This window comes from Homalodisca vitripennis, chromosome 5, assembly GCF_021130785.1.
Source record: "Homalodisca vitripennis isolate AUS2020 chromosome 5, UT_GWSS_2.1, whole genome shotgun sequence".
Taxonomy (NCBI): Eukaryota; Metazoa; Arthropoda; class Insecta; order Hemiptera; family Cicadellidae; genus Homalodisca; species Homalodisca vitripennis.
The window spans coordinates 83,795,973-83,816,443 of record NC_060211.1 but is presented as its reverse complement, the minus strand read 5'-3'; the positions used below and the strand labels follow the sequence as shown (position 1 = coordinate 83,816,443).

The following is a 20,471-nucleotide window of genomic DNA, read 5'->3' as shown; positions in this document are numbered from 1 at the left end:
AGTAGGCAATTTAGATCATTTTGTAGTGAGTTTAAATAAAAACGCTTGAATATAAAAATGTAAATTTTTTACATTATGTAAGTACATCATGTATTATATAACTTGAAGGAGTGTCGCGTTTTACATGTATAAAGAAATTTAATTTAGTTACAAAATATTTGAAACACATTTTTTTCTTAATTATATTAATAAATGAATAAAAAATCATGAGTATACAATAAAAATTTCATATCTTACCTTCAGCCGTTTTTATTTGGGTCCGATTACAAAATTGCCCTTTATATAACTAAGGATTGATCACATTTTTTTTATTTATTATTATTATTATTTATTTAATTCAGGAAAATATATTTGCTTTTTAACGTAACATAAATATATCTTTTAAAATAAAAAAGTATTTTCCAAATCCTACATTAATTTCACACAGAGGAGGAGGGGTGTTTCTAGGATAGGGCTTTGAAATAGCGATTTAAAAAATAGATTTTCACGAAAATAATAATGCAGGCGAATGAGGTCGTTCCAATGAATAAAATCCGGTAAAAGTTTTCTCCAATATTGATTGGCCTTCCCAAGTTTGCTCTTCCGATTGCTCAACAAATCCCGGAGTTGCTTTATTTGCTGAATACCTTCTATCTACCTTAAACTCAACATTGATACCCTTAACAGTCTATATATTATTAAACTTTATACTACAGCCCTTTTTAACTTATTCCAACCAGCTTTTTTGAAATCATTTCGCTTTGAGTTGTAGTAGTTGATCAATCTGAACTTAGTTTGCACAACTGTAACTTTGGTGCTATCGTACAAGGTTGAATCACGTGCACACATTTACAATGAGTATCTACTAGCATTGATGGACATGTCGCAGACTTCAATGAGACAATTCGATTAGTTGTCTACTTAACCTCTCACTTCACAGATGGCGGTGCGAGCACTCACTTTGCTGTGCTTTAATGTTTTCGCATGAACTATCTCTAATTCAATCAAAGGCGCCACACAGAATAATCCAAATACTACTTACATAAAACAATTGAGGTATGTCTGTTCATTTTGCAGTCCAATGGCCAGACCCGGCCGCTCAGATATTTTATTTGTAAATTTTCAATAGGACAAAAAAACCTTAATTCCTCGGTATAAACTATTTACAGTATCACATTATATCAGTTTTTTAATACATGTATTTAAAATAAAGAAGTTATTAATACAGATTTGGTGTTTGTTTGAACTTTTCGTGATACGACGACTACATTACATTGATAAAAGAGCATCACGATCATATGCCATAGTCCAGTGTAACAACATAAACGCAACCTTTCAAGGTCTCTCGTTTCACACCTTTGCTAGCTTATCACTCACGAAACGTGGTGCTGATCACGGCAGCACCAATCTACAGTTGTTATACGTTAAACCAATGACCCAAGTTGAATAAAACACCAACAAAACCAATACTGCACACACGTGACGGCAGCACGTAAATATTCGTGTAATATTTACACAATTTGGAAGTTAATTTTATATTGATTACTACATACACTAACAAATTAATATTTAGCTCATATCAAACAGTGATAAAAGGAACGGTTGGGAGAATAACCCAGGTTGAAATGGATACTGAGAGAAAGAACAAACTCTGTAACATTATTCTTATCACATAGAAAAATATTTTAGAAATATAGCAATCATGTTTCGCTCTAAAACTCTATGAAATATTTGGCTCTTTACGAAATGTAGATAATCAGCAAGGTCCTCTTGAAAAACCTGAAAACTTTTGAAAAAAACTACGAAAGTAACTCTGTTTCCCCCTTTGTTAGTATCTCAATATAGAATACGCAGTTTCTACTTAGCACCGGAAACTTAAAACCCTGGAGTGGAAGATATTGTGTAATTATGTAAATAACACATATTGGCTGAGCGTTAGCGAAGCCTGTCAATCGAGGGACAAGGCAATTTCAATTTATGTAAGTCTGCACGAAATCTTGAAAACAAACTGGCCTATAGACTTGAAATTTAGCATGAAGCTTCACTTCTATATAGGCAATATCGAATGGGTATTTAAATAGCATGTCACTCCACGGGATTTCGCTGAGGGTTAATGAACATTTTCAAATTAGTACCATGATGGTAACGAAAAAATCTCTGAATAAAAATTAAATTAAGTTATTTGTTTCGACTTTTTGTTCACTTTTTATAATTCCAAAAAATAAAAACTAACCCTATCACACGAGTGACACCACAACGAATAAATAAGAATCCTAATGAAACAAGTGACTGATTAAGAAATATCCAAAAACTCCTACCTATCGACACGTATTGCGGCAAAGTGGCCTGTAATATAGCACCATATTCGCTATCGCTACAATTATTCATGTGTCGGCCACAACAAAAGCTCAACGTGCAGAACACTCATTTATCTAATGGAAATCCAAACATGATAAACAAATGAGCGACGGTCACGATAAAAAGCGCTGACAAAGCGACAAACAATACGGACGCGATAAGATCCGCCTGCTCCAAACACCAAACAATGGACGCTATTTCATCAACATCCAATATCGATTCGATTACAATCGTCAAATATTAAAATCACCGACTCTAAAAGGGGGGTGTTTCAATTTCAAGTGATAGACCGCTATCACTTAAATGAACCCGGTCGGCCGATATGAAATAAGGGATGGAGTTATTAGGCGACACTATCCGTCAAGGAGAGTTATAACGGGGATTAGCGGACCAGTCAGCATTTCCGTGATTCAGGGATTGTCGTTAAGATCAGAGAAGCTATTCGTCCCCGAACTACGCCGCGGCCGAGCTGCACCAATGGCACTAGCCAGCATTCTCTCTCAGTTCTTTGATTCACACAGTATATACGATCACTCTCTTTCTAGGATTTGTTCTTCGGGTCAAGACAAATCAAAAATGAAATATAAACGTGTATCACATATGTTTAGTTTACCTTATTTCTGTCTGTATGTGTGTTTTATAGATTTTGTTTACAACATTTTTAAAGATATAAGATTCGTATTTGGCATAGTTATTGTTCTTGCACAATTTCAAATAAAGATAAATATTAATACTAGATTATCATATTACGTTCCAAGATGGTGGACTGTTGAAATTGTTAAACCTTAATTTCGTAAAATTGTATAATATAATGAACATTTATAACAAGAAGAACGAAAGTTAATCATTTTAATTAAGAACATGTTGACGCTTATAAGATAATAACACAGCATCATTTTCATGTTTAGGCTACATGTTTACAGCATTATTGGCATGTTTATATTATAGTTTATGCTTGGCTTCACGGGAAGAACAAGTCCTAGCCAAAGAATGCCACAGAACATTGGTAAGCCATAGGGTAAAGAGATTTCTTTATAATTTACAAAAAGTCCTGGCCATTCACTCCTGGCCATAAGGCTAACTAACACTGTTATTTTGCTACTATTAAACTATCTGGTTTTCATACTATTATGTACATTATTGTTCATGAGTCATAAACATTTTTTTAAATATTTTGAACAAAGTTCTTTGATTATATTTACTCAAATCAATTGCATTGAAATATCTTATTTTTGAAATACATTAACAACTTCGTACTAAATTCTACTCCTATGCTCGGTTCCAAAAAATACTGTATAGGCTAAAAAATCTATTATCCATTAAGAATCTATCCTTCAGGATGTTTTGGATTATACTCACTATCCTACAATTCCTCACAGAGAAACTCAACTTGGTTTCACATCTTTTAAATATTCTTTATTAATAGGTTTAGTGCTGACTAATACAAATGTTTTCTTTAATCGTTTATAAGTTTCCTATTCATGCGTTACAAATATCACCGTATATTATCTATAATAAAGGCTGATAATAAATCACTTAATTAAAAGCCTAAGATCTTAGTAGTAACGTATATTTTCAATTTTACTTCTCAGTGCATGAGTTATGCGTGACAGCACTGTTGAAGAGGACGTATTTTATCGATAAGAACAAACAATAAATACTGTAAAAACAAATGTTTCCATCAGTGCATGAACAGAACTTATCAAAATTTATATTGATATTACCTATATTCATATAAATCTTTATAGCAAAGTGAAAATTTCGAACGTATTAATTTTGATATAAGACGTTTACAAAATACATTAGGCACGTAACAGTTCACCTGTATGGAAAGGTATGAAACAAATTTTAAAACCACGACGGACAACTATTTCGTTATCAAAATTTTAAGATTATTCCAAAATATGTAAGTACTCGATTTTTAAACATTTTTTAAATAGCTAATCCCCCTAAAGTGATACCAGCCTGTTACGTAGAGCAGGCAAAACTAACACTGCGAGTACATTGCTTTATCATTTTGCAGGCGCAAGACTGTTCAATAGTACTCCTAGCTTCACGAACGATTTCTTTTAACTATTGATTTTGTCATTAATTATAATAAGAAATACGCCAAAATATAACAAGTGAACACAATACTTTAATTACTGTACAGTATACAGTAAACTCATATAAAATATGAATACAAAATAGCATGTGGCATGCGAAATAAGTTTAAGGTTATGTTATATGAAATAAGTGACATAGTTATTATGGGATTTAATGGATTACTTCGTCGTAGCGGTGTTGTGGTCTATAAAGTAAGACTTAACTATCAAAATAATATGGATTTATGTGTACAGTTTTTATTTTGCGCTTTACTTTGCAGAACTTTAATAATACCCAAAAATAGCTGTGTTATTCTGCAATATAGTTTTAGATGTAATATTTGTTTCCATTGAAGACATATGGAGGAATGTGTACACTACAATACATGTTCGAATAATACATGTTTTAAAATAGCCTGAACTTAACAGATAGAATGATCCGAAAATAATATACTAATTCACAATAAGAGTAAAGAAGTTAACTAACTAATTAAACTAACTATCATAAATCAACTAACAAAGACACAAGCAAGTACGAAGACGCGAAAACGTACGTAAATTTTCTGAGAGCTGGATGAGAAGATGACTCCAACCTCCTTGGACGTTCAAATTAATATTGGAAACTTAACTAAAAAAAGACACGATTACGTATGAAGACTCGGTAACTTATGTAAATTTTCTTCGGACGGATGACTAGATTAATACTCAACATGATTGGACGTTATAAATTGTTATCGAAAAATTAACTAACAAAGACTCTAACTAGCAAGTATGAAGACTCGGTAACGAATGTGAATTCACCGAGTGGCGGGTGACAAGATGGCTCAACCTGCTTGGACGTTGGAAATTACTATCGAAAACCTAACTAACAAAGTCCGAAGCGAAGTACGAAGAAGTGGTAACTGAATCTGCTGCGGGCCGAATGACAAGATGACTTGTAACAACACTGAATGGCGCTCCAGAGACCCATTGTTTATGTTAATTTCGCACAAGGGGTCTATCAAGATTGCTACAGATTCACTTTGTCGTCTGTCAAAAGTGTGTTTTTAAAAAACATAAAAACTCCTTGCCCAACCATTAAAGTAAACGGTTTTTGTAACAAAAATATTTCTCTTAAAATGTTTTTCCCATTTAGATCTTAATTGCTAATTTTTTTTAATTACATAAAACATAGAAATCAAATGACGGAAGGTATGTTCGATCAATACATAAATTATAATAAGAAAATGAAGTATAAAAAGTATGTCACAAAGCAGAATATTTTTCATGAAGTCTATACTAGATTTGCGAAGTAAAAAAATAGAGATAGTTTGTAAGTGACATAAATCCACTGAAAAAAAAATAAAATTCGTCTCACCTTAATATGTGCCTATTTTTAGTTTTATAGATGCAGAGCCCAATGTCAATTAATATGACGATCCATTCACTACAAACGGAAATGTCCCGTTAGAGGTACGAATTGGTAGTAAGCACAAGCCAGCAATGGTCTGACTCTTGTAAACTGTCTGTTATATAACCGATATCGCCACTAGATAAAGCTATTAAATTCTAACACAATACACACAATTACAATATTACTACGTAAATAGCCATTCCGGGTTAGTCGGAAGAAGTAGGTAGATTATTTAACAACTGAATTATTATTTATTTATTTTTATGGATCTACATGTAGGTACCCAATATCTCAAAAACGTATTAACATACATTGTTATATCAATATATACGTATGTACATACATATATACATATGTCAAATGTATCCATATAACTAGTATGTCTATACCAAAAATGCTTTTGGAAAAGGGCATTTATGAGCAATTAAGCATTGTAGAAGTGTTTTTTGCTAAGGTTTATAAATAACGGAGTTGTAATTTTTTTATGAATGACTGCAATTTTAAAACGAAATGGTACCAAGCTAGCCAATGGACGCATCCGAGATTTTTATAAGTTTTATTTTTGCATGAAATTTGTATAATTTAGCATTTCTATCGCCAGTTCTTGGTAGTAGAATCATTGTTATCCGATTTACATACAATTAATAGCTCAAAGCCGTTGAATAAAAATAAGCTTATTAGAAAATATTTTGGAATTATTATAAGAATTACAGAACAGGTTTTTTTCTAGGATCATAAATAACAGAGCTGTGAATATGTTTGAAGTTTGTATAGCTGTTATATTGAAACGAAATGGCGTACCAAGCTGGCCAGCGAATTTAACCGAGATATTTACAAAATAACATTTTGTGCCAAGTTTCGACTGGGATTTTTTGGGACAGTGGTCGTTTCCACAAGCCGCGTTATGTAGTATAAACATATATATGTGTGTATTCCTCTTTTGAAAGAAAAAAAAAACAGAATCTCAAATTTAGCTAAAAAATCATAATTTACAAATTTTATTTGATGACTATTAAGTTTTTAAACCAGCAATTTTTGAACATATTATACATTGAATATTTATTAGGAGGTATTCACAAGTTACACCAACATACCGAATTAAAAACACCATAGATATATATATTATAGATATATATAAAAGATATATATATATATATATATATATATATCTTTTATATAATTTATCTTTTGGATGTGAACCGTATAATAAACCACGTTGTGGTATTTTCAAAATTATGAATAAGACCGATCAATTCAAAAGTAATGTCACTAAAAATCTTGTGCAAGCTCTGGTAAATTGCGCTGTACCTCCAACAATGCAATTTACCAGCTAACAACATTATGTTGTAAAACATTTTTTTTTTCAAACTCTTTGTTGTATAAGAACCATTTATTTATAATCTTATTCTACTACATCCAACACCAACTGCTTAAGCTTTCTATCTTGCCAAGTTATAAATATAATCCAATTATTATCGACAGTGAACGCACATACGGAGTTATTTATTATACGAGTTTTGTTCTGTTTACACTTATATCGACAACATGAACGACGCTTATAACGGTTCGCAATTCGTTTACTTGTCTAATGTATTATTATAAATATTTTTCAAGTGCAATAGCTTTCAACAACAGTCAGCTGGCTTATTAAAGAAAACCAAACCATTATCCAAGCTTCGCTTACTCTAATCTAGAAAACAAAAGGACGCGATGAAAAACTAGGCCCGAACATTCAATTTACGCGGACAATGCTGGTGAAATTGGATCAACTTTGTGTAGTTGACTTTGTGGACCGGCTACTGTATGTCGCTCCGTGGCAACTGCTTTCAGTTCAGTGTACTGCAAGTAACGTTTATTTATAAAAGCAACCAGTGCCGAACTCCTTTCGTCCTTACCACAGTAAACTATGAATGTCCACACTACCGGGGACTAGCAAAGTCCAGGTTGGCTGGGGGTGAGTCGCCATGGCAAACCTTGTATGTTTACACTACCTGAGAATTCCGTGGTCTAGGTTAGCTAGGAGTGGATAAGCTACGGTTAACATTCTGTACAACACAGACTTGCAAAGTAAAGGTTGGCTTGAACTTAGCTCTCAATTCTATTTTGATACAAAATCATAACTGTATTTTTCAAATTGGTGAAGCTGCGGATGTGTTATTTCTAAAACTGTCTAATGTGAATGTGTTATAAAAAATGTATGTAAATTCCTCTTTTGAAAGAAAGAAAAACAGAATTTCAAATTTAGCTAAAAATAATGATTTACAAGTTTTATTTGAGGACAATTAATTTTTTAAACCTGCAATTTTTTATTAGGTGTTCACAAGTTAAACAGGTGTCGTCTGCATACAGGATTAAAAACACAATTTCGCCACGCGTATTGATTATGCTTTTAATAACTGTATTTCAGCATAAAACTTGCATTAAATCTCTTATACATTTTGATCCAGAATTTAAAGCTAGACCTAACCTGACCCATTTTACTAAGCATCTGATGGATTACACCTGTTACAGGTTAAATGAGAATCGTTTGAGCCACTTTCTTCACATCGATCTGAAATTTTTTCCAAACATATTTAGGATAGAAAACATTAAAAAATGTGTGGAATATTAGCCGACTAAAAAATATAATTTTTAACTTTGAGCAAAATATTAAAAATACTGACATGAGTATTTACATTCAATCAGGCACACATTTAGAAGTACAGTACGTGTTAGGACAATATTTTCTCTCAAAGGTACTGTACTTTATGTGGGAACAGGTCCAAATCGAGCATATTTTGCTCTAATCAAGTGTACAAAATAAAATAATAGCTTCGAATAGCGCATGAGTTGCAATTCGACTAAATATAGATAACATTATTGTCATTTATTACGCGGGATGTAGTTCACCAATCTATAGTTAGAATTTATCTTTCACACCGTAACCGTACGCTATACAGTGAATTCAACTATGTCCATATTAAACATTTTACGGACAAAATTAAAACGAAATTAAGATGTCGAGAAAAAAATGAAAACTGTGAGGACCGTAAAGCTGAGTTAACGGTTAAAGTCGTCAGTGAGTTCTGATAAAATTACAACATTCAGAAGGGCGAAAAGCGTATCAACGATTATAAGTTTAACCGTGAAAATTAACAACTGTCGGTGAGTCGACTGAGACCTAACCGCGTAATTAAAATTATGTTCTCTGAAGAGGGACAAGCACGGCGGCGTGAACAAGTTGCTGAGCTGTGTGACCGAGTTATCACAAGTGAACGCTGCCTGCTACCTAACGTATTTACAACGGCCGACCCGAGAGCGTGGTCTCGACTTGCTTTTGTAAAACGCTCAGCCACTTACATTACACATATCTTGTCTCATAAAGTGGTCCGTATATAGTGCATTTAATATAGAATCAATGTACTGTCCTTTTTAATATGGAGTGCCGTACCTTTTTATAAATGACAAACTTTAATTCCATTTTTCAGTGACCTGAAGACGGTAGATACAGTTTGACATTGGGTCCTTAACTAATGCTCAAATTTTGCATATCGTATATCGTTTAGTATATAGTTTGTTTTTATAATGTTCGTTGTGTTGGGTTTAGGATTTTTACGCCCAACATTTTCTATTGTTAAGTTTGACCTTGGAGAGTCATAGCCAGGTTATTTGTCTTGTGTTTTACATGTGAAGAAGAGAGCGGATACCAGTTCTCGAAATGTCACTCTATGAAAAGTATAATCATGGCAAATATCCGTAATCTTAACATCCTTACACCATGAATTCACAATAATAAACTTCGAATAAAGAAAGTAGCTAATTTTGTATTGTGGTTCGAGTGGTCAAAATATGGTATTGTATCTATTTGTCTATGTGCCTGTCCGCACGATCTCTAACCATGAACAATTTCTTCTTCAAGTACTAAAATTAAGTACGCAAGAGCACAAGGTCTGTATCATAGGGCTACACCCAGGTCCATAAGAAGTCCGATAATCTAAATGTAACTAAATCTTACTTTTAAAGCAAATAAATGTATTGATAAAAAAGATTTACACATACATAAAATTTGGACGACACTGGCGTAGTTGGCGGATACTTTGTTTTCTAATCCTAATACTTAGTTGATTTAAAATTAAGCATAAAGCTAATAAGAATCACATTGTGTTAATATATCACAACTACTGTAAGTGGGGTTACTGAATGTATGAACTGGACGTTCACCTTTGACCTAACACAAGAGCCATGATCCAAGATTTTAATGCTTTTGTAGTGCAAGATTTGTTTTAAAGCTTTTGTAGTCCATGAAACATTTTAACTTAAGCATTTTAAACACAAACATTTTGATCCAGATATCACTATCCCTCCCCACTCCTCTCCCCAGATATGTTTTATTTAAATATATTTCGTATTCACGTATACAAAGTGATTGTCTTCACTAGTAGGAATTACTAAACAATTAAGATTACATACTATATCATAAATGCTATGTGCTACGATCTTAGATCCTTTGCTACGGAATTACTTACAAGCAAGGTAAAAATAATTGTACCTGTAAATTAAAATCATAGCCTTTTTCGGAAAGAATAATCGTACACCAATTAATATAAATAATTATGAGGAAACCTTTTTCTTTCACGCCTTTAAGGCTTTAAACTACTACATATCTCAACTTCAACAATCTAATGAGAAATATACAATGATCAGATTAATACACATAAAAGGGAAACCAAACAATTAGCTAGGGAGGGGGGAGGGTTGTTGCGTGATTTATCGTACTATCAGACATGTTGAGTTAAGGGATCCATAACAGAAAACTGTTTAACTCATACCGATTCCAAACCCTCCAGAGCGTAAACAATACATTAGCCTTACACATAAGCTAAAATCCAAACTATTCCAAACATTGTAAAAACAAACAACGGTTATTTGGTGTTGCACAAATATATTTAGATTGTTTTACTATGTAAACTTCAGATATGTACATTCCACATGTTGACAGCAAACTGTACCATGTTTATGAATTATTCAGCACTATTCCGTTTAAAAAATAACATCATTCGTGCGTTACGGCGATCAGTGTTTAACGTATGTAACACCTTAAAAAATTCGCGCGTGTGCTGGGCAAACACTGGTAAGGTGGGCCCAAGCATTTCGTTGAGCACGTATGCAATGATATTTTACAATACCAAATGTATTTTTCATTTAACAAATTACATAATGACTTTCCTTTAGGTTTAGTTACCTTTCCCATAATATTCAAGAAAATATTTCCTCATATTTGACACTTAAAATGGGCGATTTTACACAATTCAACAGCGAACTACAGTGCCGGTATCGTTCGGGGTGTGAGGTCTGATATTAAATTTAAGGGCACCTACTCCAAAATTCCCGACATGTTGAGTATATTGATTAATAGTTAAATAAGACATGTTATACCAAACGGCAGATATCTTAGTGTGATAAAAGTTATACCGATTATATTTTATTAAATAATGATCTAATGATGATTTACAATGACTTTTTACGTCATATTCAAGCAATCCTTGTCATCTATGTCACAATAAGCTGGTACTGGATGACCATTACTGTTCATTTTGAAAGTTCTTACAGAGCTGGAAGCAAATTTCCTTCTACAAAATGCGATGTTAAATTGGTGTGATTACGGAGCGCAACGAAGGTTTCATGGATGCTTCCACTGTAGCGTATTGTACAACCACATGATAGAGAATGTGAGATCGACGTAAGTAAACACGGCAGTGGAATGCTAACATCATTCAAACCAGCGATTTGATCAACCAATGACAATCACTATGGATTCATATGCAGCTTCCAACATAACAATTAAGCTTGTTAAAGGATTGCCCATCCAGGCAGCAAATTCGATAGTAATCAGGCATGATCTCCCTCCGAACCAACATCCAGGTCCGTCAAAAGTTACTCAATTGCAAGTGATAACTCATGCAGCGCAGGGCATTTTAGGTATCTTCGCCTACCAGAATAAAATATATTCAAATAAACCTCATAGGAGAACCCAAGCCATCCTCGAAGGTTTTGAGAGGAGCCACTGTAGAGAACGGATGTTGTTAATTTAAAATTGTAAAAAACTGCCCAGCACTGATTTAACAAAATTTGTACTGAATCCAACATTTGTCTCTCGGAAAAGTATAGCCTATAGTTCTTCTGGCTCAGTCGGAAGAAGTAGGTAGATATTGTGACAACTGAAATATTATTCACTTATTCTCATATACTTGATACCTCGAAAACTCGGACACTTTTCGATATACAAAAATATTGTTTATAACGACAAGTTTAGGAAATGTTTAAAGCATTCCAGGAGACTTTTTGAACAGCCGTCCTATTAAAACAAAATAGCGTACCAAGCTGGCCCAATGAACAATCCTAATGTAACTAATACATAAGCAAAATCTATAAGCAATTAACACTTTTTATTTTTTTACTAGGTTTATACATAACGGAGTTGTTTTTTTTAATGGCTACAAACGAAAAAAACTAAATGAAGTAGTCTACCAAGTTAGCCAATGAACTAAACTGAGATATTTATAAGATCAATTAATTTTGTACAAAGTTGTACCAATTTTGTACCAAGTTACATAGTCCCGCGGGGAGATGTTAGGCTCTTTATGTTCGGTATACAGACAATTATGCTAAGTGCTCCCATGAGAACAATCGCAATAGGCTTATTTTGTATAGAAAATCTACCAAAAGTCAGCCAGGATTCTCTTTAAAATGGTAACACCATATAATATAGTATTGTGTATCAGTTCTTCCAGTCTAGTGAAATGGTTCTCTGAACAAGCCAGAACTACAATGTGAGTCATCACATGAATTTTATTGTTGTTTGATTTACTGGTATGATAGGTATCGTCTGCATGAACGCTCCAGGTGAGATCATTGATGATGTAACTTTCACCTTGAACTGCCATGCAAATTACGCATTGCTGTCACGTTTATATTGCTCTCTTGGAACGCACAAAAGACGAACAATTCAGATGGCCTCTGAAATAAGCACAGCCAATCACACATATGAATTGAAGTATCCACATTTTTAACAAGTTCCTTGTATTTACAACGCTGAGATAAAATAATATACTAAAATTGAATGTTAGCAACAATAAGATATTTCATAATAATGTCGTATTATTTTAGTTTGTATAACAAGTACTGTATATTTTTGGCATTCTCTCAAAAATGCATAAGGTCCGGTGATTACAAATGCTTCGCTGGAATTGGTTTTATCAATGATTAAATACAATCAATTTAGTTTTTGAAACATACAAAACTAAACTCAACCATTTATTCACTTATAACGTTAATGTTACTTATTCACTTTTGTGATTGTAACTCTTTATTAACATTTGTTTACTTATTGATTTATGTATCGTAGTTTGTAAATTATGTAGTAATGTTTGTACTATAATTATGTAGTAGTTTGTATTATTGTAAATAGTCAGCTACAGAATAGCATGTGAAATTTATAAATGTATTAACTTTGTTTTTTGAATGACTTATTATACAGTGTATATTAAATTCTTTTGACTTTGTTGGTGAGTCTCAGGTACATATGTGATTCACGTATACAACCTTTCTGTTGCTAAATATGACTGGCGTATACAGTAAATGACACGTATTCAGTTGATTTTTTAAAATGTTGAAACATGTTAGTCAGCTTTTAACACCTGAAGAAAAAATAAGGTACTAGTTCCTGTTTCAAAAATCCTTGTTCTTTTGATATTGTAGATATTATATTGTCCTTTGAACAAATGACTGAATCAAAAGGTACTCCATATTTTATTAGTATTTTGCTTAGAAAACAAAATATATATATATATATATAAAATAAACAGAAAAATATAATATGCTGAGTTTTAGCGAAGCCGATCACTAGTGTTGATGGAAAACTGTAATTTCTGTCAATTTCGGTCTGTCTGGCTGTATGACTGACTGTCTGTCTGTCCGCATGGTATCTCGAGAACAAACTGTCCTATCTATAGACTTGAAAGTATGCATTAGGCTTCATTTCTACATGTACGAACACTGAGTTCGATGATGGTAAATGTCACTCCTTGGGATTTGGCTGACAACGAATATTTTCACATTGTTTTTAAGGGTACCCATGACGGCAACGTGAAAGTAGTAGAAATAAATAAATTTGTAAACAAACTACAAACAAACTTCTTTGTTGTGATAAAAACTATTTTTTATTACTGGAATAGTTGTCAGAATATAGTGTGAAATAATGAATTCTAATTAATTACGTAATTCGTAATTACCGGTACATCTTCTGAATTGTCATATAAAAATCGGGAGAATGTGCCTAACTTTTAGTTCCTAAGACTTCTTAGATTTTTATTTGTATTTCATTGACACAGGGTAGCCTATACAAAAAGATAATTAATGTATACACTAATATTAACCATATAGATTGTTCCATTTATAAATTAAAGGGTAACATATGTCACACTTCTAAACGACAGACCAGACTACATAATAAGTGGAGGTAGTTGCATGTCAAGGCTGTGTATGTTACCAAACTGTGGGTTTATTACACAGATTGTTAACAAAAATTAATGGTATGCACAGATTAGCACTTGTTTAATTCGTTGCACTTTTTCTGCTTTTTTCAGATCTCTCAGTCAGAGCACAGCTGTACTCTTTTTCAGCTATCCTGCTCACAATGCATAGTTAGGCAACAACAATGCTGTCTTCAGTGGCTCTGGCTCCTGTAAGGAAACTTCTCACTCCACTATGCACATGTCAGAATCTGACAGGTCCTTTTCAATGTGCGTTACATGTTTGTCCATATGATACTCTTGATAGAAATTGTCCTGAAGACCTGACCTTGGCACATAAATTCCTTGAGGTTCAGGGAAGAACTCTATTGATTTTGTGGTCAGAAGGTCTAAAGGCAGCTAAGTTACAGTCAGTTTTGTCTAAAGTTCGGTTAGTCAGAACATGCAACCACTACTGCGAGTCAGCAAGATAAACTTTTTATATTTATTTCATAGGCACAACCTGAAACTTTCCACAATTTAATAACCGAGAGAAAGGAAAATTTTCAGCTATCAATCATCAATTTTAATTAATTTAGGAAAAAAGTTACAAACCGTTTGATTTTTTGAAGTTTTGTCGGATCAATCAATACACTGTTATATTGGTTTACCGATTTTTTGTGATTTTATATGGTTTTATTAAATTAATGTAAAATGTTGCAGTAACAAATAACATAGTAACAAATATGATTCGTATACGTTGAAATAGATCTGATAGAAAAATTTTACTTGAAGACTTGGAAATTATATTCTTACAATTTTTATTGCACTATCAAAAATTCTTCCTCAAAAAGGGGGTTTTCTGACTAAACATTTTCCCACATAATTGTCTTGCACAAGAATCATCAAGCATTACAAAATGGTCTTTTTCTGAACAAATATTTAAATTAAACTAATTGGATATTACAGGTGAGGATAGAGTCGGATAATGGATTTTTAAGTCCCTAGTTAAAAATCTCTTCCTTTTAGAATACCAGTTAGTGCATTAATCTATGTTTACATCATTGGAATTCTCAAGCTCTATATCTCATCTCATATGGGATAGACACCAAAGTACTTCATTGTATTAGAAATTAAGTATATTACAACTTGAGTATTAGAGTTTGAACATTTGGGAGCCAGATAGTCCAGTGCCTGCATACATGTTTGTTACATCTCACCCTAGAATATCCAGCCAAGAGCTGTGTGTATAGCTTAGGTGTTTTTACATGCCAGATTTTGAATGAATGAATTCCTATCAATATAGTAATATAAACCTAACATAGAGAAATATGAAACAATGTGGAAATCAGTGCAATCTCATATTTGTATGTACATGAAATTATGGTCCAAACAATTTCAGTTTCTTACCAAATTTTCACTGTACTTGTGTATAATATAAATTTTGTAATAAGCCTGACAGTGGATTCATAATTATGCTATACTATAAATAACATATTTTGAAGAAATCTAGGGAAATACCATAATGATAGAATCAGGAAGGTGTTATGGCCTCATTTCAGAATGGCCAGAGAGAGGATATTCTATAAACTTAATTTTAATTATGTTATAACCCACACAAACACCAGAAATAGTCTCACAAAAATAATGAGCAGAATCGCTCAGTGGCAGAGTTTATTTTAATACATTGTAGGGTAACAGCAAATTAATTTTTTGTTATTTATTTATTATGCATTATCATTGCATGTATGGTAGTTTTGCTTTGATTTTATCCATTAGTTGACTCATTTTCAAAATTTAACTCTGTCTTTATCTTTCTTCAATTGTTAAATTTCCCTTGTGCATTATTAGTACATGGATTGAAAAATATTGATATGGTTTTCATACATGTATGCTTATTCTAATAACGTTCAAAAAATTTTCTGAATTTAAGCTATCAATACCACTGGAACCAAACTATCACCTGCAAAATTAGGACTATAAATAAATGTGGACTAATAGGTACAATAACTGCTGGAGATTCTAATAGATTCAAACTTTCTAGGTATAGAAACAGTATTTAAAACACATAACTTGGATTCATTTGTTAGCCAGCCTTTACACATTTACTGAACATGATTATAGCTTATGGCTCAGAGGCACAGTGAAACGGCTTTGGATCACTCAATATAAAGTGACAATGAAGATTTTAAATAAAAATATTATAACAATTATTGAATAGTAGTGAAAAATTTGACAACGGAAGACACCTAACAGTGCAGAGCCAGAGACAGAGATTGCTTGGTAACTAAGTATAACGCCACAGTGAAAGTGTTAAACAGCAGAAAATTTTTAAATAGCAGTTTGGATTTTGTTAAAAAAGTTTGGCTACTACTGTACAACGTAGACCAAGATAGAACTATTTATTAGAAACTAATAATTTTAAACACTAGGCTATTATCTTTGCTTTTACACATTTTCAATACCTCGGTTGAGGTGATTGTCAAAGTTTTAAGAGTATATTTGTATTAGTCCTATATCACCTGTATCAGAAAGATCCAGGTCATTTACAACAATGTTTGTTCTTACAATATTTTTTATACCTAGTAGGCAGCTGCATAACATTTTGAGATAATAAAGCACAATGGCAGCAATACAAATGAATGCACTAACTGCCACAATTTCGAAGTGATTCAAACAAACATTACAGATAAATGGATTAACAGAAATCTATTTATGCCTTCAATAAACTCACTCACCAGCCACAAGTCATAATAACAAAATTCAAGATGGCAAAATTATACGCCAGATATTATAAAGGAGTTCAGACACAGGTTATCGTTTGAAAAGAAAGAAAATGACCTCTATCTAATAAAGTTAAATTAGCTTATATGCGAATTTAGCTCTGTATTGGAAACTGTATCCTACATTACAACTAATTGTAGAAGGTTGTAACCATACAATTTTAAAAATGTTTCAGCTGGAATTTTCATAATTGTTTCCTTAGTGTGATTAAATGAAATGAACAATCTGACCCCATTTTTGAGTTTGGATCCTGGATATTTTAGCATGTCATCCAGGATAGTAATTTGGGCCAGATTTACATGGTTATTTGTTTTGGATTTAACCATATAACTCTAAAACATTTTATAATAAATTTGTAACAAATAACAAATTTATTTATTCTGTGATTTTCTCATTGTCATCATGGTTACTCATAAGACTAATATAAAAATTTACACTACTGCTCAGCCAAAGAATCTATGGCCAGTTTCACGCCAGCATCCCATGGAGAGGCATGCACCATCATCAAACACATGGTTGACTACAAATGAAGCTTCATGCAAAATTTCACGTCTTGATAGGTCAGTTTTTTTCTTGAGCTATTCACCATAAAAGCAGGCAGGAATAATATTTATCCAGTCATCAAGTGATTGGTTTCGCTAACATTGAGCCAATAAAGTCTGTTACCTACTCTGTGAACTATCATCCCTAATTTATGTCATTATAAAAACTTTATTATTCAACTAATTGAACAAACTAATTTAAACAACTAGGCTTATTTATCCACAACATAATTTCATAGTACATTTAATGAAAACAAATATATTTCCATTTTAATACTAAAAATCCATTGATAAACTTTATTGATAGTACCGGTAGTTAGCTGAACAGTAGCAAAATCTGTCACTCATTGACAAATCTTCTCTTTTATCAGTGTGTCCGCACGATTTCTCAAGAACAAATTCATCTATAGCTTACATGTTTTAAATTTAACAAAAAGTTTAATTTTGGTTTTATAAAGGCAATATCGAGTTTGATGATGGTGTATGTCTTGTCATGAGATTTGGCTGAGCATAAGTGAAGCCTAATAAGTAAAGCTAGGTTACTTTGAAATAATTTAAGCTATGGACTTTCAATATATGTATATTTTGCTACGGCTACAAGAGCTGGCACCATTCCTCATCCACCTGCTTTCATTAGCATATTTCAAGAATTCAGCTTACGTAAGCCATGAACTCGGAATTGTTCTTTCATATTTTCATAATCTAGTAACATTTCATTTTATGATGGTGCATGTTCCTCTATGAGAATTGAGCATTAGTGTAGGCTAGGTTTTGAAATAAGACTGAATTGTTAAATATCTTTGCCGATTTCTTATACATCTGTGTTCGCATTGCTTTATAGAATATTCTCCCTCTTGTTTGTCCTCAGATGTTTTGGCCGATCTGACAACGGACTGAGCCAATCGCCCATGAAATGATTCACAGCTAAAAATCAACAGGATTTAACCTGTCTATGTAGTTTCCTAATATAATGTAAAGAAATATCTCAGTTCAGTTAATTCTTGATTACGTTCTGATGGTATATCTGTTACGCGAATACAACTTATATTATTGTTACAGTAGGCTTACTGTATTATATTTTGCAGTGAGTATTATTTTGAATTAAGTGTTTTCAAGTACATAACAACAGCTTGGGTGTGTGTAATAGTTATTAAATTATTTAAAAGTCCAGAATATTAAATTAGACTTTTATGTAAAGGTAGGCCTATGTAACTATAAAGCATTAGGGTAGGGTACGATAAGCGGACCCGGTTTTTTGTGTCGAAATTGGCAAACGATAAACGTACTGAATCACAACCATCGATATAATCAATCGATACTGATTAATTATCTTTAACGATTAATTAAATAATCTATATCAATAGCTGTAAACCCTTTCAAATAATACTCTTAATGTAATATTTCAATTTTATATAAGTAACATTTGATTATTAAAAATGACAATCAATTTTAGAAAACTACACGACAGCTTTGGAAGATGATAAGACATGTTTTTCATGACTTCAACATGTTGGACTCGTGCAGAAAAACGCATTAACGGTATGTGAAATTTGTGGGAAAGAAACAACTGTAACTGTGAGAGGAGCAAATATGGTCGTCTTCAGTTATCCTAATTTTGGTTATAATAATTTGTTTGATCACTGTAAATATTAGATTCATATTTTCATTTAAAACATATGATAATTATTGAGAACTATAGATACTTTATATCGATTGATAGTCTAGGATTTGAGATGCGAATATTATATAGGTATTGATGATTACATTCTTCGATATAGAAAACCGTGTCCGCTTATCGTACCCTAACCCAAGCATTAGTTCAGCCGAGGGTCCGGTCCCAAAGTAGCAGGACTAAAGAGATTCTACTGTATGATAGGCACAATATAAGATAATGTATCCCCTGAGAATAACACTCATTCAGAATATTTAAAATCTGCACACAAACAGCCTGTCTCTTTTAATATCTTTATGTAAATTAAACTCTTTTTATGTTGTGGGTTTTATTTTATTATAATGGGAGATAAATACAGTTGTTACCTAATAAGAATATTATGCATGATTTCTGTGAACCTTTTTATTTATTTTGATCTTGTGTATTTTTATTTAGTTTGAAGTCTGTAACCTTCCTTATTACACTATGACAATACATGTTTCCTATAGATAAGTACCAGTACATTTATATTTTCAATGTTTATATCAAAATTTACTTTTATCAGTCTCATCCTCATGTATTAATTAAGATTAAAGAAAAAAAAACAATTGGTATACAACTGGAACATAGCATTGAATATAACGGTTGATTCATTGATCTGAAACTTCAACAGATTTTTATGTCACGTCTTTCTAAGAAGTGTACTGACAGGAAACTGCTAAATGCACCATACATTTGCTTCTATGCAAAGCCTATAACAATCAATGACATAGACCACAATCTATTTTTATGGTTAAACTGTTCCATGGCCTCAAATGAGTTTACATACAATATTGCTGTTCCGGTGCTTGTTGTACCTACCTTGTTTTCTTACAGGCATTCTGGAATTTTAAATCCTTATTTATCCACTCTTATAAATACTGCTGTTGTAACTTGATAACACAAAAACAACACCCCACCAGCAACTAGGTTATTTTCTCTCCAAATACTTCACTAACACTCACACTTCACAACAGTGAAACAATTTTGCTTGTATTTTAAACACTGTAATTAAACCCCAAAAAACTGATGTTTTATATTCAATACCGATTTCACACAATTAATAACCACGATAAACACGAAAAACGACCAATGGCGTCTACTGACCGCTCGCGAACTGTAGCAGACGAAAAGTTGGTGTCGACTGACGGG

The 20,471-nt window shown here is 32.5% G+C and overlaps 1 protein-coding gene across 1 annotated transcript in view; it reads right to left on the bottom strand.

The window, feature by feature from the left end:
• LOC124362457 (disks large 1 tumor suppressor protein-like) overlaps positions 1-20,471 on the bottom strand; it is a 354,467-nt gene extending 333,996 nt beyond the window's left edge. Inside the window, exon 1 of the mRNA XM_046816975.1 lies at positions 20,142-20,471. Within this exon, the coding sequence (XP_046672931.1) occupies positions 20,142-20,160 (19 nt within the window). The 5' untranslated portion in view covers positions 20,161-20,471. The remainder of the gene's footprint in view (positions 1-20,141) is intronic.